Raw genomic sequence first — 17,159 nt, 5'->3', positions numbered from 1 at the left:
TGACTGGTTGACCAGTCTTAAAAGTGCAATACGATGGTTTTTGCTTTTTGAGAAATAGCTTGTAGGTGATGTTAGGGGATTGGGTCTAGAGGGCAGGTGGTAGGGTGGCTGGAGAGGATAAGTTTAGAGACTTCATCTTCTGTAAGAGGAGAGAAGATGGTGCTGTGTGAGTGTTTGCTGTGAGTTCGTGGGTGAATGGAGCCGAGAACTGATTGCTGATGGATGTGGTTTTGTTTGTGAAGTAATAAGCAAAATTGTCAGCAGTTAAAGAGGAGGTGGGAGGTGGCGGAAGGGGACAAAGGAGAGTATTGAGTGTTTTGAAGAGTTTGCGTGTGAAGATAATGAAGATAGCAGTGACTGATACCTGCTGAGATCAGCTGAATCTTTTGATTTGCATCATTTTCTCTCTGCTGCCCTGAGTTTAGTCCGATGCTCGTGGAGGACATCGGTTAACCAAGGGTTGGAGGGAGTAGCTCGTGCAGGTCTGGAGCAAACAGGACAGATATTGTCTAGGCACATCTTTCCAGCTCATCTTATGTAATAATGTGTTATGTAATATTATGAACATTGCCAAAGGTTTATTCATATTCAGATATTTCAAAAGGAAATGCTAATGCTCCTGAATGTTTTGATCCTGACTTGTGTTGCTTGCTTTGGTTTCTGTAAAACCCTTTTTCATATTTTTAGATTGCAATCTTTCAGGATTTGATATGCAATGCATGCATGATAGTTTTGTGTGTATATTATATGATGATAATGAGTTTGAGTGACTGGTTGACCAGTCTTAAAAGTGCAATACGATGGTTTTTGCTTTTTGAAAGTAAGACTTTCATATTTTTACATAACTTTCACATAATCATATGATAAGTTACACACACACATTTACATATCAAAACATTTTATAGTGGTGCTGTAATTTCACATGCTTTTAGTACTAAAAGTATAATACTTTTAGTATTATATACTTGTATTTATTAATATTTTAAATGAGCTTTTATTTTCAGTTTCATTTTAATTTTAGTTATACGCTTTTGTCCTTTTTTAATTATCTGGTAAATCATTTCTATATGGTTTAATTTATTGTTATTTTAATTTTTATTTCATTTTAGTAATTTTATTACTTCAATATAAAACATATTTCAGTTAGCTGCCAAAGCAGCATTTCTGAGTAATATTGTTATTTTCTTTTCTTTTCTTTTCTTTTCTTTTCTTTTCTCTTGTTCTGTTTTATTTCAGTTACTTAAAATTATTTTTTAATAGTTTCAGTTTTAGTTAACAATAGCAAGAATAATGTACTTGTGTTGGTGTTGTTATACTTTTGTAATTTCTAATTATTTTTTAAAAACATTTCTATAGTTTCATTTTTATTTCAGTTTAGTAATTTTATTATTTCAATATAAAACTTATTTCAGTTAGTTGCCAAGGCAACATTTGTTTTATTTTTTTATTTTATTTTATTTTGTTCTGTTTTATTTCAGTCATTTAAAATGATTTTTTTAGTTGATGGTTTTGATAGTTGTTTAGCTGAAAATGATAGTTTTAGTTAACAATAGTAACAATAATGTGGTTGTGTTGGTGATGTGGATTTGAAACTGTCTATGATATTATTCACACAACTGGCAGATGTTGTTATTCATCTGGTTATTGCAAGAGTTTGTCAGTTTTCAAGAGCGCACACTTCAGGTATGTTTTCTTCAGGTGTTAACAGGCTAATAGTTCAGCAGAAACAGCTGATGAAACCGCATGTTCTTATGTCCGCTTGCAGGTGTAAAGACGTGTGAACAGCATCTCTGTGTTTCTGTGTGTCCTACAGCTGTGTGCAGTTACGGCGTGTGCTTTAATGGAGGTCAGTGTAGAGAAAGTTCAGCTCAAGTCTGCCTCTGTCCGGCCGGATTCAGCGGTCCCAGCTGCCAGTACGGTAAGTCCAAACAAACTGAACACTTTCCACTATTAGTTTCTTCGTCCCTTTTGCTGGATCTGGAAAAAAGTTTTTGATTCTTATGAATGTTTGAGAAACAACTTATATTAAATGGGGTTAGCTGATATGAATAAAAACAAGCTGATTAGAAAGCTCTCATTTAAAAAAGAAAAGGCCATATTCTTACAAAGTCCTGTTGGTTTATCAATATAATTTTTTTTTTAAACTAATCATTTTTTTATTAATTGCACAAGTAGCTGACCAGGTTTACATTTCACATTTTTGTTGAAAAGATGCAATTGTTAGAAGAATTAACTGTTATATATTAAGAATATAAAAAAGTCAATAACTTTACATTTCTTCACTTTTGTGCATGCTTGCTTTATTTATATATATATATTTATTTATACTAATAATAATGTATGTATGTATGTATTGTATTGAAATTATACAGCACTATTTATTGCATCATATTTTTATACAAAATCTTTCATAATCTTTTTTATTAATAAAAAATACTGTATTATTATTATTATTATTATTATTTATATACTATTTATTTTATTTAATGCAATTCATTTTAATTTATTTGTATTTTTAATTTTCTTTAATTTATTTTTATTTAAATGCAATCCAATTAGCTGACCAGGTTTACATTTCACTTCAAGTTGAATCCTGTATCCTGTTTAAAAAAAGTCTGTATCCTGTTTTGTTTTTTTTATCTTGAAATCTAGTAGTTTTTGCGTGTGTATTTGTTCTAGAAAATATAAAGTGTAGTTCAGTCAGGACCACTCTGTTTGATTTCTATTATTGTAGAGGTCCTGAACATTATTTTGGCGGCAGGCTTTGCTCGGAAGGGTTCAGATTCTGAGCTGTCCACAAGCAAACCTCACTGAAAATTCTGCAATTACCAGAATTTTTAATATGCAACAGATATAAAATTCCATGCAGAAGAGATACAGGTCTGTAAATGAGACTGGACAAGATTAAGCAACGATTAGCTGATAGATGATTTCCGTGGACACGACGCTAAGTGACCATGTGGCTGTATAAGGAGGAGTTGGGGATGGAGGAGGGTAAGCGCATGTCTGTGCGACAGACTAAATCAAGTGTGAGTACAGATGAACTTATATATCTTATTTAATTGTAGTGGGAGGAGCTACAATCAGCTGAGCGTCAGCCGATGCTGGCTGTCACGCTGTGGTCTGCCTGAACTACTCTTGAGCTCCATTCGTTACCCAAACTACATTTCTAATGATTTTGACCGCATTTCCTTTTGAATAAATGCATGTTTCCCCCCACAGAGCGTTTTCTCGTGCTGTCTGAGTCTCTAATGTATTGAAAGCCAAGAATTTTATCTGTAACGGCAATCATAGCCGGTGAGAGAGGATGCTAATAATGGAGGATGTTGTTTTTCGGCGATAATCTACACACGACAGGAAATTCTTCACAAATCTTGCCCTACATTTTTAGTTACTGTAGTCTCCTCTTTTTCCAGGAGAGTGATAACAGACGCTGGTTGTGTTGCAGTGTTGCAGACAGATTCAATTAATTACACAGCTTTCAGCAACATTATGGACGTCTAAGATGTTGCTTGCATATTCTCTTCCAGAGACTCTGGATGCATCTGAAGTAGCTTGAATTAGCATGACCTGATGGTTTTCGTCTGTTTTGAGTTTCATTTTTTAAGTCTGTTTGCTGTATCTTCAAGACAGAGTCAGATGTGCACAGCTGGTAACCATTGGTCATTTATTGTGGACAGTTCCTGATGTGTGTGTCGTTAAGAGTGATGCTGATTGATTCGGTCGGCATGCACAAACACATATGAAAACAGTAACAGCCACAGTCTCTTGTAGGAAAGTATAATTGTGACTGTGACCTAGTTTTACCCCGTATAACTTCTGTAATGCCAGACTGACACTGAAAAAAACAGAGACAATCAGGGAGAAAATATGGGTGAATCTCACGAATCCTGTTGAGAGTAAATTATATTAACAATATGTATTAAGATTTTATACAATCTTTCTTGCATTATTTTTATTATCATAGTTTCATGCATGCCTATTTATTTATTCTTGCTGTTGTATTGATGCTAATAATGAATGCAAGCTGTTATTGTATAAAAATTATACAACACTATATATATTGTATAATATTTTATGCAATATCTTTAATTATTGTTATTATTATTATTTAAATTATAGATTATATTTCTTCACTTTCATGCACGTATGTTTATTTTTTATTTATTCTCGCTGTTGTCGAATAATAATAATGCATGACATGTTATTGTATACAAATTATACAACACTGTTGTATAATATTTTTATATAGTATATTTCATGCATTATTATTATTATTATTATTTATTCTCTCCTCTAAGATAATTCAGTGGCTAGAAATTGCCGTCTGAGTGCAATTATTATATAATTATTTTCAAAAACCTTTATTCTGTAATCACAAATGTTTGGAAAAGTAATGGTGGTTAGGGTTAGAGTTTGAAATATGTAGGAACCCTACATAAAACTGTGTTTATGGATATTATGTGTTTATTTCTCAGCATGTGTCTGGACGTTGCATCCACTGAAAGAGCAGAATAGATCTGGGATTTTTATTCATGAATTCAGAGGGAGTCTAAGAGTCGATTTATGAGTTGGTAATTTTCTAATTAGCCTTAATTCTACAGTGTACAGAGGTGTGGATATATCTCATGTCTCAGTTTTTAGTCCGGTCTTTAGGATCAGAGAAGGGTTTTCTAAGCTCTGTCTTCTAGTTGGCTTGAGTTTTCTGATGGAATCCAAACTTTGGCTGTTGTAAGTAAAAACAAGCTACTTGCTTATGGAGATTGGATTAGACAAGGAAACCCCAGGGACTCAATGGAAACATGTTTATCAAGAGCTCAGCACACAGTACAGACAAGAAAATATGCTGGAATGATAAATATTCCTCAGTAGTTTCTCAGAACGCGATGGTGACGACAGCTTGTTTGTGGAAATGAAGCTAAACCATTTGAGAAGAGAGTTGATATGCAGGACTCGTGTACGTTTTGCAATGAAATGTGTGGAGGGGTCATTCGGTTATCTGAGGTAATGACCGCAAACAGGTGTTGGATTCACAGAGGGGAATGTTTATGAATGATAAAGCTGGCATGTATTGTGTCATGATGCTAAAAATATGAAGGAGTCATGAAGCTATAAAATCAAATAAAATCACTATCTTAGATAAAATATTTTAAAAACCCTTAAACTTAGTTTATTCAGCAACATTTCTTATTCTATTTTAGTTTAATTTGATGTAATAAAAATAACTAAAACTGAAACTGAAATGTAAATTAATAAAAAACTATACAGACAAAACCCTAAAAACTAATAAAAATGACAAACACACACAAAATTACTAAAACTAAAATGAAACAGCCACAGTCTCTTGTAGGAAAGTATAATTGTGACTGTGACCTAGTTTTACCCCGTATAACTTCTGTAATGCCAGACTGACACTGAAAAAAACAGAGACAATCAGGGAGAAAATATGGGTGAATCTCACGAATCCTGTTGAGAGTAAATTATATTAACAATATGTATTAAGATTTTATACAATCTTTCTTGCATTATTTTTATTATCATAGTTTCATGCATGCCTATTTATTTATTCTTGCTGTTGTATTGATGCTAATAATGAATGCAAGCTGTTATTGTATAAAAATTATACAACACTATATATATTGTATAATATTTTATGCAATATCTTTAATTATTGTTATTATTATTATTTAAATTATAGATTATATTTCTTCACTTTCATGCACGTATGTTTATTTTTTATTTATTCTCGCTGTTGTCGAATAATAATAATGCATGACATGTTATTGTATACAAATTATACAACACTGTTGTATAATATTTTTATATAGTATATTTCATGCATTATTATTATTATTATTATTATTATTATTATTATTATATTTCTTCCCTTTCCTGCATATTTATTGATTGATTGATTCTTGCTGTTGGTGTAATAATAATGCATGAAAGATATGTTATTGAATAGCATTATACTGCACAATATACTCTATTTATATTTTTATACAATATATTTCATGCTTTATACTTGTTATTGTTATTATTATTTTTATTAACAGAATAACCAACATATCACTCTTAAAAATAAACATTCTTTTTTGGCACTGATTGATTCCAGGAAGAAGCTTTAACATTCATATCCTTTCCATCCACAAAAAGTTCAAAATGTTCTTTAGATCATTCAAATTCTTTACACAGCTATAAACATCTGGTCAGGCCTCGGAGAAACCTCTGAATTCTGCTGCGCTTTCTGTTCAAATGGCACTCAGAACAGCAGCCTTGTGGATGAAAGTCTCTGTGAGTTTATGAAGGAAAATCATTTCGGGATTCATGAAATCCACAACTGCCAGATGATTTTTGTCAGTTAAGTCAGTTCTAGTCTTGTTTGCTGATTCCATTCCATGACAGCGACCCATGATGCCTCTGATGAAGCAGGTGATGCTGTTTGACATGTTGTGCTTTCAGCACGTAATGAATTTCGGCAGTGGGAACAAAGGCTCTGTTTGAGATTCCCATTCCCCTATCACTGTATTCTCTGTCATCACCAGATGAGTAAAACCCCACCAGAGAGGCTAATGTGTGTTGTATTAGTCTCTTTTTAGAGCTACTGAACTTGGCACATGCAAAGGTAACTAATCAAATCATGTCAGAATGGTTTTGCAGAAGTGCATATGGAAAGCATGCAGTTTGTGCATTTCTGTTTTACTAGAATGGATAACCAGACGGTCCGGATAAACAACTAAAAGCATGCATATTCAGATCCAAAATTTTGTGAAAATCATTGATGCACATGATTGCACAGCTGCATGCATGATGCACCGTCATGGTTGCATGTTCATTATATTCCAGTCAGTTCAGCGTTTAATGGTCCATACTGACAGGTCTCTTTCTTTGTGGAATAATTGTGGCTCTTTCATTTGATAAAAACAAGGATCTCTGGACCGTGAGCTCATGTCTTGGCGCAGTCGGAGATCAGAGCGTGCCAAACTTAGAGACATCTCATGGGTTACTTCTGTTGTGACTGGACACAGTTATCAAACCTGATTCTTGAGGAAATGCCAGGTGTGGACGAAATCTGTCTGTTGTCACAGAACATATGATACTGCGGTGTAAAGTTTATAGATCAGGCACACAGCATTTCAGGTTGTTGTTGTATGCGTGTATACAGTATATATAAGTATGACATACATTATTATAATTATAATTATAATAATATGTGTGTACTGAACGTGTATAAAATAATAATCATTTTTAAATTATTCTTTTAATTCATATAGACAAAAATATAAATATAATGATTATAATGAAAAATGATTAGATTATTAAAAAAATAAAGGACGGAAAAAAAATCACTTCTTTTGAGTTCATGCTTTATTTCCTCCATTGAAAAGGAGGCTGTGTTTGAGAGGTCAGAGGGCCATGTTCAGAGTCTCTGTGGCTCTCCTCAGAGGTTTCTGGCTGAATGTCGTGCTGTTGAACCTGTGCTGTTGATGCTAACGGAGGAGGACGTCTAGAGCTGTTGCTGGTGTGTCAGTTTTACAGCAGGTCATGCAAGTCATCAAATGGACATGTGACCACTGACCTGAGCTATAAATACAGAGCCGTCAGTGAGCTTTCAACCTCTGCAGGACACCAGTTAACACTGACTCCTAGTGAGCTACTAGAGTCCTCATTATTAGGCCTGTTTTAGCCACATTTTAGGGCAGCATCCCTTGTAGCCTTCTTGAATAAGGCAATCCCAGAATACACTTGTGGCTGAGAAAGGCAAATGGATTTGAGCAAAATGTTGATTATAAATATGTGACCCTGGACCACAAAACCAGTCTTAAAGGCACAATGTTTAATTTTAATTAATAAAAATAACTAAAACTGAAACTGAAATGTAAATTAATAAAAAACTATACAGACAAAACCCTAAAAACTAATAAAAATGACAAACACACACAAAATTACTAAAACTAAAATGAAAACAGAAAATATACAAAAAAAAACTACAATTTTACAAACCATAATAGTATCTCAATTATATTTAAATATGACTGGTTCATCGGTTTTTTAGTCTTTAATTGAGCTCTGATTATGTTTTCTATTTTTCTGTCAGCATGAATTTGAAATTAAATTGTTGCCCTCATAAAACTTTAATTATAAACATTAAACTTTAAACAGTATTTTTATATTTGTTTGCATATATTGATGTATATTATAAAATGAATTTACAGGAAAAGTCGGACAAATGGAGGTGGAGTAAGTAAAATCATTTATAAAAAATGAGCAGAATGAATTTCTGGGTAAAATGAATGTTATGTAAATGACCACATTTAATTGCATGCAACAGTTAAGAATGGTTTTACAGATTATTTAAACATGTATGCATTCTGCTCACATCTCATGAATGAAGCTTTTTGACTCACTGAATCTTTTTTTTTTATTACTTCATTTATACAGTCCAAATGAACCAGTTCATAAAAATAAACTGGACTTCCCGTATGCTACATATGACTAAGAAGGCATTTTATGAGAGTAAATCTGCAAGCACAGTAGAAATGTGTAGTTACAGGAATCATATATCCAAAAATGAAAATTTGCTGAAACTTTACCCTCATGCAAATTTGGAGAAATTTAACATTATCCATAATAACACTTCCTCCAGTGAAAAAGTCCATCTCCTGTTCTCCTCTCGCATCAAAATCCACCAATATATTTGTTAAGAACCGTTTTTGACTGTTTTTAATTATAAACGGTGCTTGATCTGTGCAGATTTGTCTCCTGATTCAGACCAGATGATAGTTTCTCTGAAGAAAGCAATATTATGTATAGAGGACTCATATTTTAAAAGCAATGGTTTGAAGATTAAAAACTTCTTAATTATGTATTTGTTACTTACAAACACACAGCTTTTCGCTTCTCCAGACATTAACTGATGGACTGGAGTGGTATGGATTATTGTAATGAAACACATCACAATAATCCACAAGTAATCCACACCACTCCAGTCCATCAGTTAATGTTTGTAAAACACAAATCCATCATTAAGACGTTTTAACTTTAAATTGTTGCTTCTGGCAGAGCAAGTGATGGAATGCTGCATTTCTCCAAATCTGATGAAGAAACAAACTCATCTACATCTTGGATGGCCTGACTATTTTTTTTTTGCAAATATTTATTTTTGGATGAAGTTTTACAGCTTTTATTAGCTACTTTACAGTTCCACTTCATGAAATTCTGAATGTCTGTGTAGGAATGGAGTTTGGCCTCTCTGACCTGACTCCAGTGAGAACATGCTGTTCACCTTTACGGTTCATTAGGTTGTCTTAAGGCTATTAAAGTGGACATAAATAATATCTATAGCCCCAGTGAATTGCTCAGCTAATTTTTCCTTTCACATCCTGTGTGCTGAGCTTTATATGAATTTGTTTAATGGGTCATTAGCCCGAGGACAGCGGGGCAAACAACTTTGCGCTTACCAAGCTTTTCTCAAGCTAAAAATTTCCTTTTTAAATTTCTTGGTACAGAATGTAAAACATGAAGGCATGAAGCTGAATGAAGTTAACACACAACTTCTGTTTATCTTTCACTCTTCATGTTTGTTGTTCTTTCCCACATAGAGTGAATCAAACATATGGTTCAAATGCATTTTAATGGTTTTGTTTTCTGATTTTTGTTGTGTTACACAAACATGATAACTGCTAAAACTCAGCTTGACCTGATCCTAGTTAGCAGGCCTGGGAAACTCTGTAGGTGTAGTAGTAATTCATCCACACGGCTTTAAGATAAGTGAGCTACGGTTTATCCATGGTCACGTGTCTTGTTCTACAACACTCTATAGCTGTAAAACATGTGTGTGACATTGCACTAGTTCCATCTGAGTCCATTTAATCATGACTGGTGAACAATTCGGCAGATGGGTCTGGAAATATCACCCTAACATAACATACTGTACATGGCTTTGTGTTCTGTTTTGCGGGTTGGTCACAAATGTCCACAAATGTAATAATATTTATTGTTTCTTTTCCCAAATCCTCACCGTCTCACCCTCTAATTTTGCAGGTTTATTTTATTGTCATTCACTTTTAATCCCTGTTTTCGCATCTCTTACTGTGTTAAAAAAAAAGAGAAAAAGATCATATCCTTTTTACTTGCCAAAATGACAGATAGCATTGTTAGTCTAAACTAACCGAATTATTTATAGAAATATTATGGGTTATCTAGGGAACAAATTAATGAAACATGGACCATGGCCACAAATTAATATGTCTTAGGAACAAATTAACAATTTGTAATTAATGAATTATATATATATATATATATATATATATATATATAATTCACTTTTCTGACCATTTACAAACAGTGCTTTGGAATATTGGGAGAAAACATGAAGATGAGAAGAGATGGGCTCTGTCCCGCTCGTGCCCCACAGCCCTGACAAAGCGCAGAGCCCGATATGAAACATTATCTGGGGAAATTATAATTAAACATGACTTAGTTACTAAATATCTATTGCTTTCCATGTTGAATGACTTTGTATTGTTTCTATTTGAATGTACTTTTAAAGTTTGGATCACAATAAAAGTGTAATTTGTACATTAGTGAATTATTTTTGCAAAAGATCGCAGTCGCTTGCACGTGTTTTGCACATAAGTTGCACGCACCCCAAAATGAAAGTGCTTAATTGAACATTGAAAGCTTTAATCGATTACATCTCTTATCATTCCTAATATACACACACACACACACAAATCATTTTTTACAATCATGCTTGTTGCATTGTGCTTGTGCTAAAGCATTGTTCTAAAAATCATTACCTGATACCATTTTTGAGTAAATTTGTTTTACATTTTGATGTTCGTCATCGCCGTCTTGACAGTTCATTAGACTCATTCATCCGGCTCTCGCAGTCACCCTGTTTTATCCCTTTTAGAGTTTTTCCAGTTATTGTACTCTTTTGCACATCTGTTTGAGCTGTGTTTTCCTGAGATCTGGGAACGTTTGAACGCTTCCCTGAGTCATATTCAGCACGTGTAATGTAATGATGTCAGAGAGCATCATTCAATGGAAAATCCTCCTTTAAACAGACTGGCTCATTGACATTCCCGTCACATCGGGCACATTGTGTGTTGCAAGGAATTAATCAGTTATTAAAAAGTCTGGTCAGTGTGCAGCGTTCCCTGACCCGGGATATTCTCCACGGGTGAAACGGCTACAGCGGGACAATAGAGGCTGAGCGTGAATGGGACGCCCTGATATGACATGCACCACGGGTTCCTCTGCTGCACTTTCTCACAGTCTGGCATATGTCTCCATCCTTCCCTTTTTTAACCTTTCTCATTTTTAAACTAACATTTAATGCAAAAATTTAAAAAATTGGGTACACTTTATTTTAAGGTGACCTTGTTACAGTGTAATTATACATTTAAGTACTGAGTAATAATAATTAACTACATGTACTTACTATATGGTTAGGGTTAGGATTAGGGTTTAACTTAGGGTTACTTGCATGTAATTATGCATAATTAATTTTTATTATAATAGTAAGTACATATGTGTAATAAAGACACCTTAAAATAAAGTGTTACCAAAAATTGCTATTATCATTTACTCATCCTTATGTCACTTTAACCCCACATAACTTTTTATTTTTTATTTTATTTATGTAAATTTTGGGGTTAAGCATGAATCTCATGAAGTGAAATATGAAGTATTTAAGTCAGTAAGTAAGTCGTGTGTGTGTGTGTGTGTGTGTGTGTATGAAAATAAATCTAAAGAAAAATACATTTTAGGAATTCTGATTATGATTATGCAAAAATAAATTTCTTTATAAATGTAAATACTAAAATATGAAAAAATATTATTAAAAATTATTTACATTTTTTTGATTAAGTAAAATTGTATTATAATAATGGTAATATATTGAGAATCACTATTGAGAAGAATTGGAATAATAATGGAAAATAAATTAATAATGTATATATGTATGTATATATGAAAATAAATATAAAGGAAAAGCTTTTTAGGATTTTAGGAAGTTTATTTAGGAAATTATTTGGAAAATTATTAAACTTATTTTTTAATTTGATGCAGTAAAATTGTTGCATTATAAAAATAGTAATATATTGAGATTCAATATTAAGAATTTGAATTAATAATAAATGTGTGTGTGTGTGTGTGTGTGTGTGTTAGTGTATGTATATATATATAAATAAATACATGCATAAACACATGCTCTCTCTCTCTCTCTCTCGCCCACTCAGCCAGATTCAAGGATATGTAATTTATATTCTTATATTATTTCTGCTTGTGTTTTCTTTGTGATAATCAACCCAGATAAGCAGCTTTGGTCGTTTAAAGAAAAAACGTTAAAATAAGTCAGGAGACGGAGAGAGAGACCAGTGTGACTCTCTCATTACTGCCACAGTAAACCTGCCTCTGGTTAAACCCACAATCCCTGCTTCCTTCCTGTTTTCTTTCCTTATTTTGCTGTTCATAGGCCAGAAGAGAATATATTTATAGTTTTATAGTTTCCTGGTGCTGAAAACCTCCAGTCAGAATGAGTTTTCATAATCGTGTTTCTACTGCTAGAGTCTGATGCCTTAATCTTTCCTAATTGAGCTGAAATTCCTGCTGCGTTTGACCTGATGAAAGGCCATCATGGTCACTCTGGGTGTGGACGTCATGTGTGTTTAGACCTGAAGCTGACAGCTGTTTGCAGAACACAATCCAGAGTGTCATCTCTCTGTACAGCGCTGACAGACAGAGAGCGTCTTCATTCTCTGACTGCATGACACGCAAACAGTTTTTATGCTTTAGTTTTCGTATTTGGAGTCTAGCTTCTGGCATTCACAACCCATTTTAACTCTGTAATGTGACATTTGAATTGATGTTTTAAAGTGAGACAGCTTATTCAAAGAGAAAAAAGTAGGATGGGGCTTGGTTTTATGTGGATTGTGAAAAGTTAGAGAGACCAGTGTGACTCTCTCATTACTGCCACAGTAAACCTGCCTCTGGTTAAACCCACAATCCCTGCTTCCTTCCTGTTTTCTTTCCTTATTTTGCTGTTCATAGGCCAGAAGAGAATATATTTATAGTTTTATAGTTTCCTGGTGCTGAAAACCTCCAGTCAGAATGAGTTTTCATAATCGTGTTTCTACTGCTAGAGTCTGATGCCTTAATCTTTCCTAATTGAGCTGAAATTCCTGCTGCGTTTGACCTGATGAAAGGCCATCATGGTCACTCTGGGTGTGGACGTCATGTGTGTTTAGACCTGAAGCTGACAGCTGTTTGCAGAACACAATCCAGAGTGTCATCTCTCTGTACAGCGCTGACAGACAGAGAGCGTCTTCATTCTCTGACTGCATGACACGCAAACAGTTTTTATGCTTTAGTTTTCGTATTTGGACTCTAGCTTCTCATTTTAAACACAAAATGGCATTCACAACCCATTTTAACTCTGTAATGTGACATTTGAATTGATGTTTTAAAGTGAGACAGCTTATTCAAAGAGAAAAAAGTAGGATGGGGCTTGGTTTTATGTGGATTGTGAAAAGTTGACTTTAATTAAAAAATAATGCCTAAATATTAATGGCTTTTGGTTAACATGTGGCCTAGATTACTTTTTTGTGTGTGTGAAATAATGTGCACTGATAAATCATTCACAATAAGGCAAGGAAATAACAAAGTAAATAGAGTCCATTTTGACTTTTGACATGTTTTGTAGTACAGTGTATGAATTCTCCCTGCATACTGTGTCTGGTTTTTAAAGATATTTAATATTTGATTCTTTGTGAGACGTGACATGATATTTCGTGTGTGTTTGAGCGTGTGGTGATGACTGCAGTGCAGTGCCCTAGAGGAGCTCTGACAGGTTGAGATGTGATCAAAGTGAGTCAACAGCACTTCTGCATGCCATGACCTTCATAAAAAAATGATTTATATGTTTATATAATTAAATTTAATATGTATTATTTACCTATACTTCTTAGTAATCATTTATAAATCTTAATATATATATATATATATATATATAGTCTTAATATGTAATTATGTAATTCAATTTCATATCTGACTTGCTGGAAATTTGTTTAAATTTTCTGAACAGCATTAATTAGGAAAATAGTGTGTCAATAATGCAAAATGACAATAGTAAACACTAATTTTCCAGTTAAAGACATGTACTCATGCAGTAATTTAAACAGTCCTTTCTGAGTCCTCAGATCCCTGCAGGCTCCAACACAACATTCCCAAGTGTGGGGTCAAAGTGTCCGTCAGGCCCAAACAGGTAACGCTCAGATACAGAGCGCAGGTTAAAGATCAGCCCAGCGGGGTTTGCCAAACATATTTCGTCTCTTGTTAACACCAGGAGCTTTGTAAACCAGACGGGAATGAGAGCAAATGAAAACAAATCTTTTGTCTGGATGTCAACGTGATTCTGAGACGTCAAGCCCGAGACCATTAGAGACCCTGAGAAAGAAATAGAGGGATGTTTGGCGTCTGGTTGAGCTTAGTCTTTTCATACAGTCCTCGGTGTAGTAGATGAGTAAATCTGCTCAGCTTTGCACTCTTTTGTAGTAATTCAGTTTCCAAACACGCTTAGATACGTACTGCTGGGGGTCTCAGCATCCATCTGCGACAAGACTGTGGGGAAGTCGCTCTCACACACACACTCACACACACACACACACACACACACACACACGTGTGTATATGCAGTGCTGATTTGACCACACACCAACACACACACACATCAATGCACAAAGCCAGATCCAGCGGTCTGACAGGAGGCCAGAAGGTTGTCTAATTAAGTTTGAAAAATGTCAAAGCATCATTAACATAACTGAGACAAATTCTGAGTGTCATAATCAAAGTTTCCTTGACCAGAAAACTAGGAACATTTCCACTGATGTGCTCAGACGGCATTTGAGACTCTATAAAGGGTATTTGGACCCCTGAAACATTTTCAAAATGATGTTTCAGGGGTCTAAACACCTGTTATAGTTGCTGAAATGTGTTCAGCTTTCAAAAGTGGTTTTCATAAAAACTCACAGTCAGTGCTCTGGATTCGCTCATTAACGACTTATAGTTGTGTCATAAATAATATATATAAAATAATATATAATATGTAATTTTAAAATCTATGGTTTTCAGGGGTCTAAACAGTAAACTAGTTGCTAGTTGTATAAATATAGATGAATAAACATAATCATGAATTGTATAATGTATAAATATATCTCTATTTATAAATGCATTATATATAATATTATTTAATTATTATTATTTATTAATGCATTAAATATATTTAGAATAGAATATGTATAATAGAAACTTATAAATGTAAAGTTACATATATATATGGAAATTATAACAAAATTAAATTATAAAAAATTATATCAGTGATAAATCCTAATAATTTATAACTCCAAACACCACAAATGTGGTTTTCTCAAAAAATTTGATGTCTTATAAAATGTATTATAATTAATATTGATATATTATTATAATAATATATAATCTTATTATGTATTGTGTATATATAATAGGAATGTAACGAATCACTCAACTCACGATGCGATACGATTCCCGATATTGATTTCACCAGTGGTGTATGATGTATTTACACAGTTTAATGTAGAGTATCTCAGAGGGGTCATGGCTGCATTTAACCTGCCGTTACAGATGCAGATGAATAAATAATGTTTTGTTTTTAACATAAAACGTTGAATACTATTATTTGAAATTATTTTAAAACATAAAAAAAAAACATTCGAAATGTGAAATAAAAACCGCCAGTAGGTGACAGCAAGTGACTGTTAATGAGTGAGTCATTGAGATTCAACCGATTCATTCAAACGACTGATTCATTCAGAAACAAAGCATTTGACTGTGTTAATGAGAGAATCACTGAATCATTTATTCAACCGATTCGTTCAAAAAGCGATTCATTCAATAAGTAAACACCATCCTTTGCTCAGAGACGCAAGACAGTGCTGTGATCTTTGTTTGGAACTATTTTCGTTAGAAAAATTTAGCAAAAACAAGCAATAGCCTATTATGTCTAAAATGTAAGTCACTTATTGCTAGCTTTACTGAACTTGTATACAATTATTATTAAATGTGTTATCATGCTGATATCTGCAGAAAAACGGTACTCTTTGTGTGATATAGATTAAGTTAACTATATTAAATTATGTAAATATAAAAAGCATACAGAAGCATTTTTGCCATCTACAATTTAGAATGCCTGGAATTTTGAGTTTTAATAGAATAATAAATCAACGTGCGTGCACTCGGAAATGTATCGGAGTAAAAGTATACATTTTAATTAGGAAATGTAGTGGAGTAAAAGTAAAAGTTGGCTGAAATATAAAAACTCAAGTAAAGTACAGATACTCCCAAAATATACTTAAGTACTGTAACGAAGTATTATTACTTCGTTACATTACACCACTGGATTTCACGATATGATTTTCTCACAATTTTTTATTTTTTTTTAACAAAATTAGATTTAAGACGAATTCTAAATGAAAAGGTGTCCTTTTATTATTTCTTGGACAAAATGCTGCACATTTCTTTGTGAAATTTAAATATGTCAAATAACAAAACTAAATTGAAATTTTAAAACAAACCCCAAATCAAATAAATAAGACAAAAAAAATCTCTTCATATAAACAAACTAAGGCTTTGCCTGTGCTCTTTCCATTCAAAATTAGAGGCAACCACTGCATTTGAATCACAATCCAAACAAAGATGCCGCATACATGCAACATGAGCAGTTTTTTAATCTAAATTATATTGTATAATGTGAAATTTTAAACAAAAACAGAATGCTCTGACTTTAGTTTTGTGAAACTATCCTACATAAAACATCTGCACCAAACAGAAACAGCAGCCGGGCTGAATGAGACGCAAATTCACTCTCTGCCAGCAGGTGGCGCTCATGGAACAGCAGATACAGCGTTTCCTTGGTTACCGCTGTAAACAAAGCAGCTGCTCTTATGAACACTACATTAATATGAATTATACAGAGACTAGATGAAAAGAAAATACCATCTAAATTTTTCTAAAGACAGTCAGTTCCCCTCAGAGATACATTCATATAAACTCCCATCCCCAAATGTATCGCGATTCGTTTAACATCTCAACCGATTTGAATCGTCACATATTTGTAT

The 17,159-nt window shown here is 33.4% G+C and overlaps 1 protein-coding gene across 1 annotated transcript in view; it reads left to right on the top strand.

Moving 5' to 3' along the window:
* The window catches only part of LOC107712944 (multiple epidermal growth factor-like domains protein 6), an 88,682-nt gene that overhangs the window by 13,835 nt on the left and 57,688 nt on the right, over nucleotides 1–17,159 (top strand). Inside the window, exon 4 of the mRNA XM_016518344.1 lies at nucleotides 1,814–1,918. Within this exon, the coding sequence (XP_016373830.1) occupies nucleotides 1,814–1,918 (105 nt within the window). The remainder of the gene's footprint in view (nucleotides 1–1,813; nucleotides 1,919–17,159) is intronic.

The sequence above is a fragment of the Sinocyclocheilus rhinocerous genome, unplaced genomic scaffold (genome assembly GCF_001515625.1).
Source record: "Sinocyclocheilus rhinocerous isolate Xijiao unplaced genomic scaffold, SAMN03320098_v1.1 scaffold147, whole genome shotgun sequence".
NCBI lineage: Eukaryota > Metazoa > Chordata > Actinopteri > Cypriniformes > Cyprinidae > Sinocyclocheilus > Sinocyclocheilus rhinocerous.
This window is presented reverse-complemented; position numbering and strand designations above follow the sequence as displayed.